The sequence below is a fragment of the Rosa rugosa genome, chromosome 6 (genome assembly GCF_958449725.1).
Source record: "Rosa rugosa chromosome 6, drRosRugo1.1, whole genome shotgun sequence".
NCBI classification, from domain to species: Eukaryota; Viridiplantae; Streptophyta; class Magnoliopsida; order Rosales; family Rosaceae; genus Rosa; species Rosa rugosa.
In genome coordinates, this window is record NC_084825.1 from 27,666,045 (window position 1) to 27,688,714 (window position 22,670).

At 39.1% G+C, this 22,670-nt stretch overlaps 3 protein-coding genes across 4 annotated transcripts; 2 read left to right on the forward strand and 1 right to left on the reverse strand.

The window, feature by feature from the left end:
• Positions 1–650: 650 nt before the first annotated feature.
• Positions 651–4,368, forward strand: LOC133713976 (eukaryotic translation initiation factor 4G-like). Of its 2 annotated transcripts, none has more exons than XM_062139992.1 (7): positions 651–786; positions 931–1,137; positions 1,357–1,496; positions 1,697–1,846; positions 2,080–2,153; positions 2,263–2,319; positions 2,664–4,368. In XM_062139992.1, exons 2-7 carry the CDS (start codon positions 980–982, stop codon positions 4,356–4,358), a joined length of 2,274 nt encoding a protein of 757 aa, XP_061995976.1. In that variant the 5' UTR covers positions 651–786; positions 931–979; the 3' UTR covers positions 4,359–4,368. The 2 variants fall into 2 exon arrangements, with proteins under 2 accessions (XP_061995976.1, XP_061995975.1); XM_062139991.1 differs by having other exon boundaries at positions 702–786; positions 861–1,137.
• A 162-nt stretch (positions 4,369–4,530) lies between these two features.
• On the forward strand, positions 4,531–8,289 carry LOC133713979 (eukaryotic translation initiation factor 4G-like). The gene is made up of 3 exons (XM_062139994.1): positions 4,531–5,314; positions 7,431–7,625; positions 7,740–8,289. Exons 1-3 carry the CDS (start codon positions 4,536–4,538, stop codon positions 8,068–8,070), a joined length of 1,305 nt encoding a protein of 434 aa, XP_061995978.1. The 5' UTR covers positions 4,531–4,535; the 3' UTR covers positions 8,071–8,289.
• A 367-nt stretch (positions 8,290–8,656) lies between these two features.
• Positions 8,657–12,924, reverse strand: LOC133716517 (uncharacterized). Its single transcript, XM_062143220.1, has 7 exons — positions 12,829–12,924; positions 10,970–11,707; positions 10,265–10,370; positions 9,726–10,056; positions 9,495–9,615; positions 9,155–9,403; positions 8,657–8,938 (listed from the first exon to the last, which is right to left on the reverse strand). Exons 1-7 carry the CDS (start codon positions 12,922–12,924, stop codon positions 8,879–8,881), a joined length of 1,701 nt encoding a protein of 566 aa, XP_061999204.1. The 3' UTR covers positions 8,657–8,878.
• Positions 12,925–22,670: the final 9,746 nt, after the last annotated feature.

Below are 22,670 nucleotides of genomic sequence, written 5' to 3' on the forward strand. Positions count from 1 at the left end.
AGTCGTCGGCAGTGGCGGTGGGGATGAACTCAGAGTGAACGGCGAAGCCTTGCACAATTTCAATTTGCTGTAGGATTTGAAGTGGGGGGAACCAGAAACATCTCCGGTGCATGAATGTGGATTGAGACGCAGCGGCGGTGTTTGATCGGCGATCGGCGGTGGGAATCGGACGAGCAAGATGATTTGAATCTTGATGATTCAAATCAGGGGAAGAAGAAACCAAAAAAGAAGAAGAAGGAAGAAAGAAAGAAGAATAAAGAAAGAAAGAAAGAAAGAAAAGAAAAAGAAAAAAAAAACTTTTGAGGGTAAATCGATCTTTTTGTCTTCATTAAGTTACTCACGTGCAAAATTTAACGGCTCTGTGACGGAAATTGGTCGTATGTACGACGTTGATACGAAAAAATGAGTCTAGGTATCACATTTTCAGTTCAGGTATCATTGTGAAAGTCCTCTAAGTATCCAGACACCGTTGGTGAATTTTTCTCTAAAACAAACTGAGGGCAAAATGTCGCGAGTCACACATGCTCTCATTTTTTGGGCTCCCGTGAGTCACACATGCTCATAGTTGACAGAGACGTGACGGAAGTTCGCCACAGTTACGACGATAATACGAAAAGTAAAGTCTAGGTATCACATTGATAACATTCAGAGTTCGGTATCATTCTGAAAGTGATGGAAGTGTCCAAAGAATTTTTCCCTTTAACTTTTCCCATCACTCTCTGCGTTTCCCCTCTCTCATGGTTCCCCAATAAAACCCTAATTTTTTCTCCCACTCTCACTCCGCAGGTACACTAATCGAGCTCTCGAATCGCTCTGTTTCTCACTTATCATACGTGCGTATTTCTGTTTGGTTTCGTTAGGGTTTGTAGTTTTGATTGATTTGGTGTTTGTGGCGGTTGGCGGATCTGTGTGTGGTTTTGTTGTTTGCAGAGGTCAGAAAATTTTGAAGGAGAAAACTGGGAATTTAGGGTAGGGATTTATGTCCTTCAATCAATCAAGGTCGGATAAGAACGAGACGCAGTATCGTAGAACAGGGCGATCCGCGAGCTCCAATCAGCAGAGCAGGGGATACTCACCCGCTTACCCTAAGGGCGCCGGCGCCGCTGGGCCCGCCCCTTCCCTCTCCTCCAACCGCAGGTCCGTGTCCTTGTGCTTTTTCCTATCTGTTTTTCTAGGGTTTGTTTTGTTAGAGTTTTGTTTTTTTTTTTTTTTTGTTGGATGGTGTAATTCAATTGAATTGCTTTCGAGTTTCGACTGCGATTTGAGGACTGAGATTTTTTTATTTTTTTTTTGTGTGTTGCTGAATTATGTGGTTGTTGGGAATTTTGTTGTGATGGTTTTATGATGAATTTTCAGCTTCAAGAAGTCTAACAACAATGCACAAGGAGGGCAACCTAGGGGGAATGTAGCCACTGTAAATCCCTCGGATCCTGGGAGTGCTTCTACACCGCGCAGCGGTGTACCGAATGGCGCCCATGTACAGCCGCAATTTCACGGTACGGATGTTAATAGTATCCAAGTTATGTACTTTGTTATCAGTCTGCCTGTTTGTGTGGTAAATGCTTTAGAAGTTTGTATAGCTAGTTGAAGGGATTTGAGAATTTAAGGCAATAAGTTCTCTTTTACAATGTGCTTTCCCATTTGGTTTGATTTTCGTTTCGAAGCATTTTTTTCGTTTTGTTATGTCTTAATATAGGAGCCTCGGAGACAAGTTATACGAGCACAGCTCCCAAGCAAACAGAACCATCAGTTGCACAGAGAAGCTCTCGAGCTGTTCCGAAGGCTCCAGCGTCTCAGTCTGCCTCCGTGAATTCTGACTCAAGAGGGCCCAATACTCCTGTGAAGGGTAAGTTAATACTGTGGACTGGCGGATTTTCATGTCATTGATGTTGGGGAGGCTTGGCATATTTTCACATATGTTAAAATAAGGGGATTATGGAAATTTTAGATTCTCTCAACATTGGTTTATCAAATGAACAGTATAGTAATACACTTCACACACAAGAAACACTTTGAAAAGATGAAATATTGGTAGGATGCAGTTGTTAATGTTCTTAATCTTATATTCCAATGGTTCAGTCCCAGGAGATGCGTCTAAGGGATTTTCCTTTCAGTTCGGGTCCATAAGTCCTGGTTTGATGAATGGGATGCAGGTGATATTATTTTGAACACTTGATACCAATTGTCTAGTTTTCAGTTTTTCAGTGCTGAACAATTCAATCTGTGTTTTTTAAACTTTCAAATTTTTATTTGTGCTTGTAGATTCCTTCTCGAACTAGCTCGGCTCCCCCAAATTTGGATGAGCAGAAGCGCGATCAGGTCATCCATCTGTTAAAAGCTCACATCTGATGGTTCAATTTCACATGATACTTTATGAAATATGATTTAGTGCATTACTCAGACTCATTCATTCCTTTCATCCTTTGCAAATAATATTAAAGTGTGTTTTTGTTTTGTAATAATAATAATAATAATAATAATAATAATATATTATTATTATTATTATTATTATTATTATTATTGTTATTGTTATTGTTATTGTTATTGTTATTATTCTTATTGTTATTATTCTTATTGTTGTTGTTGTTGTTGTTATCCTTTTTCTTTGTCTTTTTCTGTTTCAAAGTTTCGGCAAAATGATCATGTCATTGTTAAACATGCAGGCACGGCATGAGTCCTTTAGACCTGCACTGTCATTGCCGACCCCTTCTGTTCCTTCACCTCAGACTCCATTACAGGTGATGCACAAAGCTGAGAGGAAGTATGAAATAGGTAAAGTGAGTGATGAAGAACAGGCCAAGCAAAGGCAGTTGAAGGCTATATTAAACAAGCTGACTCTCCAGAATTTTGAAAAACTGTTTGAGCAAGTAAAAGCTGTTAATATTGATAATGCCACAACACTGACCGGTGTCGTCTCTCAAATCTTTGATAAGGCTTTAATGGAGCCTACTTTCTGTGAGATGTATGCAAACTTCTGTTTTTATCTTGCCGCGGAGTTGCCTGATTTCAGTGAAGACAATGAAAAGATAACCTTTAAGAGGTTGCTTTTGAACAAGTGTCAGGAGGAATTTGAGAGGGGAGAAAGAGAACAAGAGGAAGCCAATAAGGCTGATGAGGAGGGTGAGGTGAAACAGTCTGAAGAAATAAGAGAAGAGAAAAGAATTAAAGCACGGAGACGAATGGGTAACATTAGATTAATTGGGGAGTTATACAAGAAGAAAATGTTGACCGAGAGAATAATGCATGAGTGCATTAAAAAGTTGTTAGGTCAGCAGCAGACTCCAGATGAGGAAGATATTGAAGCTTTGTGCAAACTAATGAGCACAATTGGGGAGATGATTGATCATCCGAAAGCCAAGGAGCACATGGATGCATATTTTGAGAGGATGAAAAGTCTATCGAATAACATGAAACTATCTTCTAGGGTTAGGTTCATGTTGAAGGATACAATTGATCTGCGCAAGAATAAATGGCAGCAGAGGAGGAAAGTTGAAGGACAAAAAAATATTGAGGAAGTGCACAGAGATGCTGCACAAGAGCGACAGGCACAAGCTAGTAGGCTGGGCCGTGGTCCAGGTATGAATCCATCAGCTAGAAGGGGGCCCCCCATGGAATTTAGTCCAAGAGGGTCGGCTATGTTATCTCCATCAAATGCACAAATGGGTGGTTTCCGTGGGATGCCCACTCCGGCTCGTGGTTTTGAAAAACTGTTTGAGCAAGTAAAAGCTGTTAATATTGATAATGCCACAACACTGACCGGTGTCGTCTCTCAAATCTTTGATAAGGCTTTAATGGAGCCTACTTTCTGTGAGATGTATGCAAACTTCTGTTTTTATCTTGCCGCGGAGTTGCCTGATTTCAGTGAAGACAATGAAAAGATAACCTTTAAGAGGTTGCTTTTGAACAAGTGTCAGGAGGAATTTGAGAGGGGAGAAAGAGAACAAGAGGAAGCCAATAAGGCTGATGAGGAGGGTGAGGTGAAACAGTCTGAAGAAGAAAGAGAAGAGAAAAGAATTAAATCACGGAGACGAATGTTGGGTAACATTAGATTAATTGGGGAGTTATACAAGAAGAAAATGTTGACCGAGAGAATAATGCATGAGTGCATTAAAAAGTTGTTAGGTCAGCAGCAGACTCCAGATGAGGAAGATATTGAAGCTTTGTGCAAACTAATGAACACAATTGGGGAGATGATTGATCATCCGAAAGCCAAGGAGCACATGGATGCATATTTTGAGAGGATGAAAAGTCTATCGAATAACATGAAACTATCTTCTAGGGTTAGGTTCATGTTGAAGGATACAATTTTTATTTTTTTATTTTTTTTATTATTATTATTATTTTTTTTTTTTTTTTGAGACTAGGGTATCCGAGTCTTTGACCCGACTAATCCCTAGGTCCCCCGCCTGACCCCACAACATTTGGGGAACTGGAAACTCTAGCAATTGCTAGGTGGGTACCTTGGGAGAGGGTCGAACCCCAGACCACTTGGGAGCAAACCAAGGGCCTGACCGCTAGACCAACAACTCTTTGGTATGTTGAAGGATACAATTGATCTGCGCAAGAATAAATGGCAGCAGAGGGGGAAAGTTGAAGGACCAAAAAAAATTGAGGAAGTGCACAGAGATGCTGCACAAGAGCGACAGGCACAAGCTAGTAGGCTGGGCCGTGGTCCAGGTATGAATCCATCAGCTAGAAGGGGGGCCCCCATGGAATTTAGTCCAAGAGGGTCGACTATGTTATCTCCATCAAATGCACAAATGGGTGGTGTCCGTGGGATGCCCACTCCGGCTTGTGGTTTTGGAAGTCAGGATGCCCGTGCAGATGTCCGTGTAGATGAAAGACATTCTTATGAGGGTAGGACCTTGTCAGCCTTGACACAAAGACCTATGGGTGATGATTCCATTACTTTGGGTCCCCAGGGTGGTCTTGCCAGAGGACCACCTTCAATGTCAGCTGCTCTCCCTGAGATATCTCCTAATCCTGGAGACTCCAGGAGGATGGCAGCTGGTTTGAATGGTTTTAGTTCCCTCTCAGAGCGGGGAACTTACAACCCTAGGGAGGATCTAATGCCAAGATTTGTGCCGCCCGATAGATTTGGAGGTCCAGCTGCTTATGATCAGTCAAGTGCCCCAGAGCGTAATATAAATTTTGGTGGTAGGGACCCAAGGAGTTCAGATCGTAGTTTCGAAAGATCTCTGACTACACCATCCACACGTACACAGGGGGCAGCTTTAACTCAAAATGTTCCTTCAGAAAAGTCGGAAGAACATCTTAGAGATATGTCGTTGGGAGTAATTAAGGAATTTTACAGGTATGTTCTCATCCCTTGCATGCTTATTGTCATCACACAATTGTATTACTTTCTTGGTCCTTAGGTGCTATCTTTGATGTGATACTTCGTAGGTGATAACTTTGATGTGATAATTCTTAGGTGCTAGAAATCATTTTTATATAGTGGAAGAGATGTAGCGCATGTGTGTTATGCCTATGGGAATGGATAGGATTTGTAAATGGTTGGGCAACACAGTTAACTTCAATCAAAGAAATGTGGTCGAGACTTTTTGTTTTGGGTGCAACTTAATCCAATTCTTATCTTTAGTCAAAAGATAGATAGGAAAAGCAACTATATAACTTAATGAATGAATATGAGTCAAGGTAGCTTAGATACACGACTTTTATTTTCTTTTGGTGATTGCTCGTCTTGTGTGTAGGCTACAAGTTTAAGGTTTTGTGTCCTGTGGTTGGGGTGACACTCAATATGCCCCTGTGGTTTAAAAATGTCTAATAATTCCCTTCTGGTTTGCTCTCTTTGTCAACTCTTGGTTCAATATTCTTCATTCATTTTTCCCGAAGAAATTGTCATATATTTTGCAGACAATGCAAATAATTTAAAAGTATCTCCTTGGTTCCGTTAAGAGCAGCTATAACTCTTGTTTGTGAAAAGATGTGAAGAATTAGCATGTTCTACAAACCACAAGGGTTTTGTTAGACTACTACATGGTCAATGTTGATTGTTACCCCACCAGAATGACATCCGTAGCTGATATATTGGAGTCACAACCTGTGTTACTGTCAAATATTAGATGGAATTATAATACAGGGTCCGTCAGCCTTGGCTTAAATGACATTTGATGAGGGAAGTAAGAATAAAGGTCTCATGTTCATAATTTCCTGTTGGCCAAAATAAAAGCTGAACAAGGGAAAGAGAGCTATAGGGGCCATAATAGCTATGATTTCTATCCACTCTGAAATTTCTCCTCACAACCAATTCCTCTGCATCTTGGTATGCAGTTTGTCATGTTACGCCAACAGTTGAGCAGCATACTTGCTACTATTAAGATTTAGTGTTCCCCCCACCCACCTCTATAGGGAATGTTACTGCAAGATCTTTTCATAGTGGGCTTCTTTTGTCAATTTGAAAATCTTGATATAAGGAAATTTGGATCATTGTAGCACTCACAGTCTAACCCTTGAAGGTTTATATGGTGAAAGAAAATCATAACACTATTGTTTTTTTCGTATGTACCTGTATTCCTCGTATCAAAAAATACTACTGTTTTTTTTTTTTTGTATGTGCTTCTTCCTTGTTTGTTGGATTCATAAACAAGAGTTTTCTTTGAGTACATTAGTAATTGAAAACAGCATTGCTGAGCATTTCTCTTTGGGTTTGATTGACGAACTTGATTTGGTCTGCCCACAAGATGTCAGTATGACATTTGTAGGGTGGGTGTTCATCATATTAATGCTTCATGTTGGCCTGTTTATTCCCATTTTAATGCAAATATGGTTTTGTCTCATTAATTTATTTTCCGTTTCAAGAAAGCAGTATTTCTCTAAGAACATGGAGTAGAATCTAAATAGAGGCTTTTTTTTTTTTTTACACTATTTTTATATTATCAACATTTATATTTTTTAATATCTTCGTTTTATTTTATTTTATTTAGTTTTTATTTTTTATTTTTAAAACTTATGACTGAAGCATTAGTAGTTTAAATTACATTAAGCATTGAAACCTATAAAAAGTGAACTGAAACTTGGTTGACACAACAGTACTTTAAGAATCCTCTGAGCTTGAATTAAACTCAATAGGTAGTAATTTCAATTGAATCTTTCTTTCCTTTTTTTTTTTTGGTTTGTTTTGCTTTAGGCTGATTTGGTTAACTGCTTATATATCACTGCTCATATTTATGTATGATCTAGATTCTGATGTCTGTAATTTTTTATGTTGTATTATTATCGTCCAAAAAAGTTGTTGTTGTTATTGTTTATTTATTTATCTATTTTTGCATAATTATGTGGCAAAATTTGTAGAAGCAATATGTTTTAGACACTCTCGGGTACTTCTTCTGGTCACTTGAGATTGTTGATGCTTTGGAGCTTCCTATATGCTCAGTCTTAATAATCCGTTTTTTGGTGTAATGTTTTAGTGCCCGAGACGAGAAGGAAGTTGCTCTATGCATCAAAGACTTGAACTCACCAAGCTTCCATCCAACAATGATATCTCTTTGGGTCACAGACTCTTTTGAGAGGAAGGACGGAGAGAGAGATCTCTTCGCAAAGCTTCTAGTTAATCTTACCAAGTCCCAGGATGGAACTTTGAGTCAGTCCCAGCTCATCAAAGGGTAGGGACGACTTCTTTGGCCGATCAAGTTTACTTTTTCACTGTTACTTGAAATATATGGCCTTATTTATTATCAGATTTTTTCTTTTGTTTAACTTTTTCTTCCTCTGCCCAGGTTTGAAACTGTTCTCTCCACCTTGGAGGATGCCGTGAATGATGCCCCTAGAGCACCAGAGTTTCTTGCCCGGATATTTGCGAAAGGCATTTTAGAAAATGTAGTTTCGTTGAATCAGATTGGGCAATTAATACATGAAGGTGGAGAGGAGCCAGGACGACTTCTGGAAGTTGGGCTTGCAGGCAATGTTCTCGGAAATATCTTGGAGATTATCAAATCAGAGAAAGGAGAGAGTGTTCTCAATGAGATTCGTACATCCTCCAACTTGCGGTTGGAGAATTTCCGGCCTCCAGATCCTCTCAAATCAAGGACACTAGAGAAATTTCTTTAGACATAGTGATGCTCATTGTAATCGTTAGGAAAGAAAAAAAAAAAATTCATGGCCAGTGCTCTTAGGGTGCGTAATGAATTTGCAGAAAATATTTTTCCAGGTGGGTGGTGGGAAATTTACGTATGGGGTTTATAGTTATCATTCTCCATGTTTCAATGTTATTTGTTAAAACATTACTGCAGTTATGGAAGGTTCAATTGAGCATCATTTTTTAATCTCCCTGTTCTTTTCATGTGGACTTGTTTAGTGTTCTCATTGCTATTGGTGACATATAATGTTTGCAATAATGCTCCTCAATCTACTTGTTTCTTACGAGAGTTGCGACTAATATTTGGTTATATTTTAGACAACAACGCTAGTGTCGGATGTGAAATGGTCATGAACAGAGTCTTCCACTCGTCTCATTTTATTCAGACGTTCAAAGAATCATTTCATTTATGAGTAGACACACGTGACTGTAATTTCCGTTTTTATGGATTTTCATTCAAGCTCTTCTTTGTATAAACGTCTGTTCCCCCCGTCAGCTACGTTATCATTTTGTTAAGACTTAAGACCACAAAAGTAACGAGTAAAGAAGGTACTTCACAATTTCATACACTGGGGATGTCAGATGCATATCCTGTTTCACCATAAACATCTTAGGAACAGAGGACAGCTATACCAAAGGTAAGGAGCAGTGCAAACAAGGGTATCCTATCAATAGGAAACATAAAAGAATGTTAAATATATTCATTACCCATCAAGTTGTTTCACAAATATCTATAGACTAAAATACAGGAAGTGTTGATATGTGTAGACAGATAAAAGATCATAGGGTGAAAGGTTTCGTGTACACATCGAACGGCTCACAGGCAGTTAATTGAGGCTCCTCTAACAAGCAAAACAAAACGGCACATCAATGACAATAAATTGCAATGTTAAGGAAAAATAAATATATGAGAATTTAATTTAACCGGATGCTTATAAACTAATGAGACTCCTGTGCAGATGAAGCTTGTTTTCATACAGAAAGCCTATAGTGATATAACGACAACTATCATTGAACTTTCAATACCAATACAAAGAATGTCGTGCAAGCCAATACCTGTCTTAGCCCACCACCACCAACACTTCCGCCTGTTAGAAGCATGCCGACAAGCGATGTAACAGCACCTCCACTACCACCAAGGAGAGAAGCAACAGCACTACCACCACCACCACCGCCAGAACCCGTACTTCGAATGGTATTACGCATAGAATTGAGTATGCTCCCATATGTGGCTGCCTGTCCACGCTCGATTGCTTGGATGAAGCACAAAGTCATGGCACCGGTTGATGTGATCTTGGATAGAGCCTGTACCCCAAAAAGTATCAATCATATGTGTGGAAATTGAAGCTATAAACATTACTGAACTCGAGACATTTTTTTTCCTTGTCAAACTTACTGATGTATCAGCAGAGGTTTGATCGTCATCACAACCACTGATAGATATAACTTCTCCACCACTTGTTCCTTTCCACATGCCTGATCGAGGGCGATGATCCTCCCATACATATTTTCCACCCCTAAATCAACAAGGGATATCCACATATACAAATCTTATTTTAGAAGAGGACTATAGGTAGACATAGAAAGCGAAGCAAGACATGCATAACTTCATATTACACCCACTAACCTGTCCATTCTGCAAAGGAATGGCAAATCCAGTACAGTGCCACTATGACAGGAGTCTATAATTGCATGAAGCTTGACCCCATGTGGAAGGGGCCTAACAATTGTTGCATTTATCTCATCATCGACAATCATACCCTGGGTTTCGAAGTCAAGGGGACAAAGGGTTTCATCATATCCATCAACTTCATCCTCATGATAAGCCCTCTGCCGTGAACCATGACCAGAGTAGTGAAACACAAGGGAGTCACCTGGTTGGCATCCTTGTACAAGCCAATGTAATGCCATTCTAATGTTGTATTTATTTGGAATCTTAGCTGGGTGAGTTTCTTCTTCTGCAGTACAAAATATGTAAAGAATTAACAGTATACATTTTTACATGTTAAAAAATAAGAATGCAAAATACAATTTGCCAAAGGTTATTTACTTTTGCTTCGTATTTGCCAAATGATTTGCATCAAGACAAATTTGCAAGCATTTGCTTTGAGATTTGATATACAATTTTCTGTGTCATTTGTTTACTATAAAAGGATAATTTCATACTAGAAGGGGAAAGGTTATTAAGAAGCTTTTCTGTTTCCAGGTGAAGGCATATTTTGAAAGAAATGACACAACAAAAGATAGCCCTTTTTGTCAACTCCTGATGATGACAGATTGAAGAACAAGACAAAATTAATTATCGTGATTAAAGTACTTGCAACCATAAATGACAATAACCTAGAGATGCAATATCATCCTGAAAGTACTGAAGCTGTGTGCCTATTAGTCTTGACTTAAACTAGGCCAGCTTTAGTTTTTCTACTATTTACCTTGCAGGAAAGCATTAAGCCAAATATAATTTGTTGCGATAGTACGCAACGCTTAACCATTCCCTTGTCTTGTTCATGAAATGACCATTAATTGCCCTCACAAGGGAGTAGAAGTTCAACATAACAGAACAAAAATGGAACTAAGAAGTCAGGCACAGTGGCGGATCCAGGAATTCAGGTTCGGTGGGGCTTGAACTTCTTAACAAAGGAGAAAAAAAATAGTAGAGAATCTCGACGGTGCGAGAGAATTTTATAAATTGAAAAAAAAAATATACACCTAGTCAAGGGGGGACATAATGAGCCTTACCCCTCAAATGCATATACACAATTAAACAATAAACTGAACAATAAAATAAACGTGCAATGCAATATAATACAAGGGCATAAACTAACTAAATCTAACTCTACGAGTACATGAAGTTTCAAACTCTTTAATCACCTCATCATTGGTAATAGATTCAGCATAGTCTTTCTCAATGTGAAGGACCATACAATCACCAAGAAACTCATCTTCCATCTTGTTTCTAAGTTTACTCTTAACAATGTTCATAGATGAATATGCTCTTTCAGTGGTTGCCGTAGAAACAGGAATAGTCAAAATCAGACAAATCAATCTATGAAGCATAGGGAAAAATTCTGACTTGCTTGTTTGAACCAAGGTCCGGCACAGATCAGAAATGGATTCCAAATTCTGGAATTTTGGATCACTACGCATATCTTTTTCATAATATGCACACTCTAATTCCAGAGCAAACATTTCACTATCATCAAAATCTTCAGGATAAAACTTCTTTGCAAGATTGCAAATATCTTCAATTTTAAAATTCCTGAAGTTATCACGAGGATCCAAGGTTGAACAAAGTATAAGGAGTTCTGATGCTTGGTCTGAGAATCTTCTATTCAACTCACTCAACTGAAAATCAACCAAGGCATTGAATACATCCATATGGTAATGATGCTCAACTGTAATGAAACCTCTTTGTTGGCAACGACGACCTGTACCATCCTTATAACAAGCATTCATATCAGGCATATCAATATCATGTTTTTCACAAAAAGATTCCACATCTCTTACCAAAGCATCCCAGCCTTTTTGTCTCATCTCCTGAAGAAGTGACTTTGTAAGTCCAACAAAGTTCATAGCATGTACAAAGTCAAGTGATTTCCGCTGCAATGTCTGAAAATACCAGATGGAACAAATATTAGAAGGAACTTTACGTATAAGAATTTATCCAAAGAAAATACGATTCATAACACGGATATTTGCTAACGCAGTGTAAACCTCTCTACTGAGGAAACTTCACTGCGTGGCTTTTAACGTAGCCAACACAAAAAGGCAATCCAATATAAATCACTAGGGTTTACAGAATACAAGTAGTGTTGTTCTTAACAAACACTTTCACTTAGCAACACATGCTAACTTATTTTACAACTGTTCTAACTCCTAATACAACATTCTAGATAATCTATCTTCAACCTTCCTTGCTCTCAAATGGATCACTGATCTTGAGAGTAAATATGAATGATTATGCAATGGAATACATGAAACAAGTAAAGAGGGTTTTTCAGAAACTGATTTGAGCAAAACAAGTAGTTCAATAGAGAACAATTTTATGCAATCAAAAATCCCAATTTTAGTATCAGTTTCGAACCCTTTTATCAGGGAGGAAAACTCCCCCTCAAACAAATCTTTTCATTAATCAACAAATAAGATAAATATGGAAGGATATCAAAAACTGAAATCGATGCTTCCTATTTATTTGTTGCGCATGCAAAAAGTCTTTAATGCAAAATATACCAAATCAATTTAGTAGACATGTAAATCAATTTAAATCATGCAACATGATTTGGAATGAATGCCATATTAAACTCAAGATCAATGAATCAATTCTGCTTGATCTTATCTTCCTCTTTGTTTCCTTGAAGTTCCGGTTTCCTTGTGACAATGGGAAATCATGTATTGACTGGTAAAAGCCCAATATACTTACAATCTCCCCCTTTAGGCATTCCCATTCAACACATGATTTTTCCATCTTTTTGTCCTGCATGTTAGTTTTCACAGATAAACACTAATCATTAAACAAAGGGTGCTACTTGGATTAAGGAATCAGTTTCCATCCTTTTCCAGATCCAAGTTGCCAAAATAAAATTACTTAATAACAAAAAGCATCCAAAAATATCTATGCTTATGCACTTACAACCCTTAAACCAAAGCAACTACTGTTCATGAAAAATTAAATGCAGAAACAGAAAAGAAGAAGATGGAAATTACTTCTCCCCCTTTGAATGGGAAGGAACATCAAACTCCTCGAGCAGTTTGGTCACTGTGTCCCGATACTCCTCGGTGTCCATGGAACCTTTGCTTTCCTCCTGTTCATCTTCCTCCAGGGACATGCATGGACGAACCAGGAGCGTCAGACCTAGGAGGGTGGCGCTGCATGTTTCAGATTTCCTTGAGGACTTCCTTGAGAGTATGGTTGGTGCGAACGAGGAGAGAGTGCATATCATCCATGTCAGTTGTGAGACAGGCGATTCTCCAATCAGCCACGAGGATAGCATCCCGAAGAGAGGAGTAGTGAGAGGGATCAGGGGATGGAGATCGACGAGGAGGAGGTGGACTGCGACTTCGTTCGCGGTGCATACCAGGATGGAGAATGCCGGCCCTCGCAGCTGCCTGACAGCCGTCCTCTGGAGGAGGAAGTCGCTGGTGTCCGCCAAGGCGAGTAGTGATCTTTGTGCGAACCATGGTGATAGAACCAGTTTTTGCAAGAACCTGCACACAGAGACAACCAAGAGTAAAATTTGAGGGAGACAAGAGAGGTTATATATATTGAATTGTTAGGTTTAGGGAAAACCAAAGAACACACCGATTGGGATAGCGTCTCAAATGGTGAGAGGAGTTATGACAAGTTATTTTTCCTAGATATACAGCATGCAGAGAACGTCTCCCCCTCAACTTAGACGTAATTATTATGGAAATTAAGTGCAACCAGATGGAAATCAAGGAAGGAAACGAAGAGACAAAAATATTCTTATAATATGCAATTATATCATATGATCGTTTCCTTTGCTAAGTATTAAGGCAATGAATGCATAGGTCATATCGAAGAGAGAAAAAATAGCATAGTTTAATCACAGAGAGCACAGATCACGTAGTGAACGGAACATAGTTCAGAGCACGAAGCATGATGTATTCTATCAACAAAGTGAATTGGTACTCATATTCAGACCTTAGGGAGTAAACTTGTGATCAAAGTGAGTAGAACCAGTATGTGGGGCTTAGAAACAAGTTTAGTGACAGAGAGAATGAGTGAAATAAGAGAACTAAACATGTGAACCAAGCTCATGATATCTCCTTAGACTTCTTTTATTGGAGAGTAGGAAACATTGTTCCCAAGCACGTATTTTATTTGAGTCATAGACTTCTTTTATTTTGTGAAAATTAGAACTCATTTAACAAGACTCTTCTCAGCAACTCCCAGAACAGATGTTCTTAGGGTACTAAACATAACAAGGATGCTCCATGGAGAGAGTCTCGAGTAGTTGTCTGCATTATTTTATTTTACGTGCAAAGATCACTCACCAACTCATTTCTTGCAAACCTTAGAAAGTTCACCACAACTAAGGCCTGATTACTCGAAGAGATGGGATATAGTTATCCATTCTCGTTTCTTACAAATCCTAGAAAGTTCACCACAACTAGGACCTGATTACTTTGAGAAGAGGGAATGAATCATTTGAGCATTTTAAGTAGTTCGCGTATTTCACCGAATCTCTTTTGACAGTAAACAAGGAGCATGCCACCACATAAAGCTGATGAGTGAAGTGCATAGTGAAGTTACGTGATTCAGTGACTAAACATGAGTACACAATTTGATTTGTCCAGAATAAGGCATGGCAATAAAAGATATATAGCTGAAAATATGTACACTTCACTAGTGACTGTGGTCAAGGGATACTAGGATCACAATTTTCTCAATCAACAGTGAACAGTCATTCTTGTGCCTTAATGCTTAGAGCATATCCCTAGTGCATTTCTCAACATCTCAAACCTAGTAGTGTCAAGAGGCTTAGTAAACAAATCAACAAGTTGATTCTCAGTGGGTACAAAGCTTAACTCAAGTATGTTTTGTTCAACCAAATCCCTAATAAAATGATATCGAAGATCAATGTGCTTTGTTCGAGAGTGTTGAACAAGATTCTTAGTGATGTTGATAGCACTAGTGTTGTCACAAAAAATAGACAACTTACCTTGAGGGATGCCATAATCATGAAGCATTTGTTTCATCCAAAGCATTTGCGTGCAACAACTCCTAGCTGCAACATACTCAGCTTCTGAAGTAGATAGAGAGATGCAATTTTGTTTCTTGCTATGCCAGGCAACCAGATTGTTGCCAATGAAGAAACATCCCCCTGAAGTGCTTTTTCTATCCTTTAAGTTTCCTCCCCAGTCAGCGTCAGAATATCCTGCAATTTCCACATTAGTGTCGAAGGTATAGAAAATTCCACAGTTAACTGTACCGGATATATAGCGAATGATTCTCTTGACAGCTTCCAAGTGTGATTCTTTAGGGTTAGCTTGAAAGCGAGCGCACACTCCCACACTGTAAGATATGTCGGGTCTGCCGGCAGTGAGATAGAGCAGGCTGGCTATCATGCTACGATATAGTGTGTGATCAACTGATTTCCCATCCTGGTCTTCGCTCAGCTTAGTAGTGGTACTCATGGGATTGCTCACTGTCTTCTTAGATTCAAGACCAAATTTCTTGATCAGATTTTCAGCGTATTTTGTTTGAGAGAGAAACAAACCTGTGTCCATCTGCTTTACTTGCAGTCCAAGAAAAAAAGTTAGTTCACCACACATGCTCATTTCAAATTCACTTTCCATGACAGATTGGAACTCTTTGACAAGATATCTGGAAGTGGAACCAAAAACAATGTCATCAACATACACTTGGGCAATGATAATGTCATTTTTGGTTCGTTTTACAAACAGTGTTTTATCAATAGACCCTCTAGCATACCCTTTTCCTACAAGATGAGTGGAGAGCCTCTCATACCAGGCTCGGGGAGCCTGCTTTAGCCCATACAGAGCTTTCTTAAGCCGGTAGACATTATCTAAGTTATGTGGATCTTGGAAACCTGGTGGCTGTTCCACATAAACTTCTTCCTGAAGGTTCCCATTCAGAAAAGCAGTTTTGACATCCATTTGAAACAATTTGAACCTAAGATGACATGCTACAGACAGAAGTAATCTAACTGATTCTAATCTAGCTACAGGAGCAAATGTCTCGTCAAAGTCAAGACCTTCAACCTGAGAGTATCCCTGAGCAACTAGTCTAACTTTGTTTCTAATCACATTCCCTCTTTCATCACTTTTGTTTCTGAAAATCCACTTGGTTCCTATAACATTGCATTTACTAGGTCGAGGTACCAAGTACCACACATCATTCCTAGTAAACTGATTTAGCTCATCCTGCATGGCACTAATCAAGTTATCATCCAATAAGGCTGCCTTAATATTTTTTGGTTCAACGATGGACACAAAACCAAAATGAGATATAATGTTCATGCTTAGCAGATTTTCAGTAATAAAACATAGTAATACATTTCCTTCACTTACCTCAGAAGTACTTACCTGAGCTGTAGCTTTTCTTCTTGTTGTCGGTCCATCTTTCAGATTTCTGATGATATCTTGAGAGGAGTGATCCTTTTGAACTTGCTTGAACCCTTTCCTTTGGATGGGAGCTGGTTCAAAAATGTTGTCAGGGATCTCCTCTTCCTCTTCATCAGTTGAAGCTTCTGCATTTAGTGGAGGTGTGATAGAGGAGGGTGATGGATCTGCATATGATTCTTCCTGTTTTACACATTGATCATCAATAGAAACATTAATGGATTCCATAACAACTCGGGTTCTTTTATTGTAAACCCTATAAGCTTTACTGTTTAGAGAATATCCCAGGAACACACCATCGTCACTTCTAGCATCAAATTTTTCAAGGTGCTCTCTATCTCGTAAGATGTAGCAAGGACTGCCAAAAATATGAAAGTGTCCAACATTTGGCTTTTTACCTTTCCACAACTCATAAGCTGTTTGATCAGTACCTGGTCTAAAAAATACTCTGTTTATTGTATAACAAGCAGTACTGATAGCCTCAGCCCAAAAGTTTGTGCTTAAACCTGCAGCATGTAACATTACTCGAGCCATGTCCAACAATACCCTATTTTTCCTTTCCACAATGCCATTTTGCTGTGGAGTGATTGGAGCTGAGAACTCATGCGACACATCAAGCTCATGAAAATAGTTAAAGAAGGAGGCATTTTTAAATTCAGTACCATTATCCGATCTTACTCTCACTATGCTAGTATTTGATGACTGCTTTTCAATGATCAATTTTTGACTCAAGTTTTTAAAAGATTCAAACGTTTCAGTCTTGTCTTTTAAGAAATTTACCCAGGTGTATCTTGAGAAATCATCTACAACTACTAGCATATAGCTCTTACCTCCAATACTTTCAGATTGAGCTGGTCCCATGAGATCCATGTGTAATAGTTTCAAAAGTTTTGTGGTTGTTGCAGAATTCACCACCCTGTGAGGAGCCTTTGTTTGCTTTCCAACTTTGCAATCTCCACAAATCTTATCAGTTTTGCCCTTTAAATTTGGTAAGCCTCGGACACATTGCTTGGAAGATAATTTCAGCAAGTCCTGATAGTTTACATGTCCCATCTTTTTGTGCCAAAGTTCAAAGGTCTCCTCTGTGGTTTTTACAGACAAACAAGGCTGCAAGCTGGAAGATTCATTAGCTTGAATATGATAACAGTTATCAAAAGATCTCTTACCTCCCATGATACCTTCTCCTTTCTGATTTAAGACCAAACATCTCTGTTTGTTAAACCATACATCTTCATAGTCATCAACCAAATGGCTTACGCTAATCAGATTTGTAGTTAAGCCTTCAACAAATAGCACATTTTTGAGATTAGGTATACCTGGGGTGTTCACTGTACCTCGAGCTAGAATATTTGCTTTCCTTCCATCTCCAAACGTGACTGATCCAGTTGTGTTCTCATCTTCAAATGAAGCAAACCAGGTTTTGTCTCCAGTCATGTGTCTAGAGCAGCCACTGTCGACATACCAGAAATCTCGTTTCTTGTCAGCTAATGCAGTCAAGGCTACCAAACAAGTTGCCTCAATGTGAGAGCCTTGTTGAGTTTTGCTTGCACAAGCAAAGAGACATGTATTATTAGTTTTATCAATATAAGACTGAAGACATTTACTTTCATTTTTCTTGGTCCAGACAACTTTTCTTCTTTCAGTTGGAAGGTTTTTCTTCGAAACAATTTTTGTTAATCTGTTGATGAGTTCTTTTTGTTCTTTAAGTTCAAAACTTAGAGATTCAACAGTGCATTTTTCTTGAGAAGGCTGTGAGTTTGAAAATCTTCCATTACACCTAGGTCTGATATGGCCTATCTTACCACAGTGATGACAAGTAGGAATAAAAGTTCTAGAGTTTGTGTACCTGTTCTGACCAGTGTGAGACTCTTGGTCAAGTTTTACCTGAAAGTTTTGATTTGGTTGACCTTCCTTCACATTTTTGACAGAATTATCAGTGGAGACTTCTTTCTTTTCTACAGATGGTCTTGATGCTCTTACGAACTTAGTACATTTGGAATTCTCTCCAGCGGACATTTGTTTCATCATCAGAGAAAAACTCGTCACTATCTGAATCAGGTAGAAGTGATGATACAAGAGCCACGTTTTCAATTTCTTGAGACTCATCATCACTCCAAGTTGAAAGAAGCGACTTGTTGTCGCTATTTTCATGCTTCCTATTTCCATATTCAGTAGAGATGTGACCGTAGCCACCACATTCATAGCATTTAGGTTTTCCTGAGTGATTTCCTTTGAAGTTTCCTTTTCCACTCTTGTTGGTGTAGTCACTATTGTTACCACTGCCGTTATAAGTATTCTTTCTAGGAGCATTCGAATTTCTAGAAGAGTTTTTGCTTTTGTGAAATCTTTTAAATTCCTTTGTCAGTAGAGCAAGATCTGGTGTTTCCTTTTCCTCTTCTGTTCCTTTCACTGCCTTGAAAGCTACACCCTTATTTTTCTTCTCAGGTTTTAACCTCATCTCATAGGTTTTAAGATTTCCAATGAGCTCATCGAGTGGATACTCGTCAATGTCAAAAGAGTCCTCTATGCTAGTGACTTTTGAATGAAATTTTTCTGGCAGGGCCCTGAGTATCTTTTTAACTATCTTATCTTCATCAAAAGTGCTCCCAGACTACGACACTGACCGGAGATTTTAAGAATTCTACCATGAAAATCATCCACGGTTTCATCATCTCCCATAGTCATGGTTTCGAATGCAAATATCAGTGCTTGCAGTTTCTGTGCACGTACCTTCTTATTTCCTTCATACGTGGTCTGTAGAAGATCCCATGCTTGCTTGGCAGTGTCACAGTGACTGATTCTCAATTTTTCTCGTTCAGATAGGGCTGTGAAAATGCTATTCTTAGCCTTGAAATCTGCTTGATTGCAAATCACGAACTTCTTCCTCAGTCCAATCCTTCCTTGGTTTGGGAGTGGCAGTGGAGGAGCTTTCTCCTTTTGCTTTTACCATAGGTATAGTCCAACCATTTTCTACAATATTCCACACATGTTCATCTTAAGCAAAGAGATATGATTTCATGTATATTTTCCATTGAGTATATTTTTCACATCCACCCTCGAACCATGGAGGACTATTTATAGATCCGCCAGCAGCCCTATCACGTGAATGTTCCATCTTTCCTGGGATCACTAGAAAGTTCTAGAACCCGCTCTGATGCCAAATGAAAATACCAGATGGAACAAATATTAGAAGGAACTTTACGTATAAGAATTTATCCAAAGAAAATACGATTCATAACACGGATATTTGCTAACGCAGTGTAAACCTCTCTACTGAGGAAACTTCACTGCGTGGCTTTTAACGTAGCCAACACAAAAAGGCAATCCAATATGAATCACTAGGGTGTACAGAATACAAGTAGTGTTGTTCTTAACAAACACTTTCACTTAGCAACACATGCTAACTTGTTTTACAACTGTTCTAACTCCTAATACAACATTCTAGATAATCTATCTTCAACCTTCCTTGCTCTCAAATGGATCACTGATCTTGAGAGTAAATATGAATGATTATGCAATGGAATACATGAAACAAGTAAAGAGGGTTTTTCAGAAACAGATTTGAGCAGAACAAGTAGTTCAATAGAGAACAATTTTATGCAATCAAAAACCCCAATTTTAGTATCAGTTTCGAACCCTTTTATCAGGGAGGAAAACTCCCCCTCAAACAAATCTTTTCATTAATCAACAAATAAGATAAATATGGAAGGATATCAAAACCTGAAATCGATGCTTCCTATTTATTTGTTGCGCATGCAAAAAGTCTTTAATGCAAAATATACCAAATCAATTTAGTAGACATGTAAATCAATTTAAATCATGCAACATGATTTGGAATGAATGCCATATTAAACTCAAGATCAATGAATCAATTCTTCTTGATCTTATCTTCCTCTTTGTTTCCTTGAAGTTCCGGTTTCCTTGTGACAATGGGAAATCATGTATTGAATGGTAAAAGCCCAATATACTTACAATGTCTGACAAAGAACTTCAGTTGTGATGCCCCGGAAATTCGTATTTATTTTCCGAGAATTTTCCGGAATTTAAATTGTGGGTATTGGACGATTTCGTGGCTCGTGGACGGAGCGGAAGTGTTTCGGATGAATTTTTATTCGAAAAGTATGACTTTGGGGGGGTTGCTAAGGTTGATTTTTGATACGTTGAGATTCTTCGAAAACTTCCTTCACGAAAGTTGTAGAGCGCGTCGATACGAGTTCGTGGACATGTGGAACGCTAGAATCGGAGTTCGTATGAAGAAGTTATGGGCCTCGGAAAAACTTTCCATTTTTGTATAAAATGACGAATTTTTGGGAAATTTGCAAAAGAGCCCAGATTTCCTAAAATGGAAACCCGAGCTCAGCCCTTCTCTCCCGAGCCCGGTTTTTCCTCTCCACTTCGCCGGCGTCGTTCTCCCTCCTCCGGCCACCATAAGTGACAGGACCCGCCCCGGATTTCACCCTGAAATCCAAGGTGGCCCTGCGGGGCCCACCTTAGAGATAACTCAACCGAGAACTGGTCGAATCACCCCTAAAGTGGACTACCCAAAACAGTAACTCACAATAGATCAGAGCCAAACAAAGAAGTGCGGAAGCTATTCGTCAACTATGCCTCGAACCATGTACGCCCGACCTCAACTAATAGCGCCTGCAAACTGGGCATTAGAAACCGAAGGGCCCAGGGGAAAGTAGACAAAAACGTTAGCGTGAGTGGACGAAAATAAACAATTTAAAATAAGAAGGATTTCATACTTTCCCACATTTATTTCATTAAAAACCTCGATGCATGCACAAATGGTAAAACACATTTAGCTTTAAATCCAAGGATTTCAAAACTATAAACCGACTAGCCTCGCTAGTCAAAACATTCGAAAATAATGTATCGTAAAACCGAAATCTCGTTTCTCAAAAAAATAAGACCAGCCCCGCTGGCTACAGTGAAAATCGGACTAGCCCCGCTAGTCAAGCAACGATAAAATATGGAGAAGAAGTTTCACCATACGAAAGAAGGGAGCCTCCCAGGCTCGGGTCGGAGTGTCCCACACTCTGGAGCATCTCATGCTCTGCTCTTACTCACCCACAAACACATAGTAAGCAGGAAGGAGTACTAATAGGCTAGCTAGCAATAAATATGACGACCCAGGTATGGCGGGTAAAAACCATTAAAATCCAGTAAATCTATAAGGCTTCCCCATGTCCCACGAATAAAGAAAACACGGGTACGATTCCCAACCGTGCCCGGAAATTCTCGTAAAAGTCGTATAAAGCAACAGCGTGTCCCACACGCTAAAAGAATAACTAGATTAACAATAGGGCATTCCCAATGCCAAAATCGAAAGTCAATAAATAACAAGAAATATAATTCCATCGAAATCCCATTTCGAAAAATATTCCAGAAATCTCAATATCGACGAATAAAATATATTAATAAATTCCGGAAATCACCTCGGAAAATAATTCGTCGAAAATCACTTAAATCACAAGTTCAAATCCGAGCGAATAAAACTCACGTTCCAAAAATCATGTTGGAAAATCCAAGCAATATTCCAAAACCGAAATCATATCCGAAACTAAAATAATATGATAATTAATAAAACATTAATTCGAAAAATAAATGCATGCATCAATATTCAAAAACAAACGTCCACTCACAGTACTATTGGCGATCACACAAACACGTTCCTTCATCTAGCCATAGCTCGCAACAACGTCCTGTACACAAGTACATTTCCATAAACGACAATTCGAATAAATAATTACGAACCTAAACGAAACCCGAAAATCCCTATCTCCACTACTTCTCAAATTCAACCCAAATCTCTTCCACAACACCAATTCCTCAATCAACATATTCCACAACGAAAACGAGGAAAATCCGACGGTCGGATTTCCAACAATTCAATCACAAAACACCGAACTTCGAAAAATCACAAACAATTCCAAACTCCTCCAAAATTCACCAAACTTCACATACAAGCTCTACAATAGTCATACAATTTAATGAGCTAAAAACTGGAATTAAATCACTGCACAACACGCCTCCACGCGCCACCAACAGTGGCGGCGCGTGGGCCCCACGCGCCGGCGGCCACCACCTCCGATGGCCACCAAATTTGGACAGTAGCATCTACTCAACACACCCAACCATTCATTCAACTACAACAAGTTCCAATTTTACCTGAAAGAGCACCAATTCGGCCGATGAACACAAGCCCAGAAATTTCTCAAGAACCCTAAAATTTCAATTCATCAATTCGACTTCTACACAACAAATCGTGACACAAGGCCATAGGGGAAATGATCAGTGATGAAAACCGAACCTTCGATGTCAATTTCGTGGCCGGAAACGGCCGGAATCGGAAGAATCGCCGGAAAACCCCAATCTGCTACAGTGAAGTTCACGGCTCCAAATCGAGCTCCACCGGTCGAGCCACCGCAAAACACCACCCCAGGCGTGTCAAGGGAGAGAA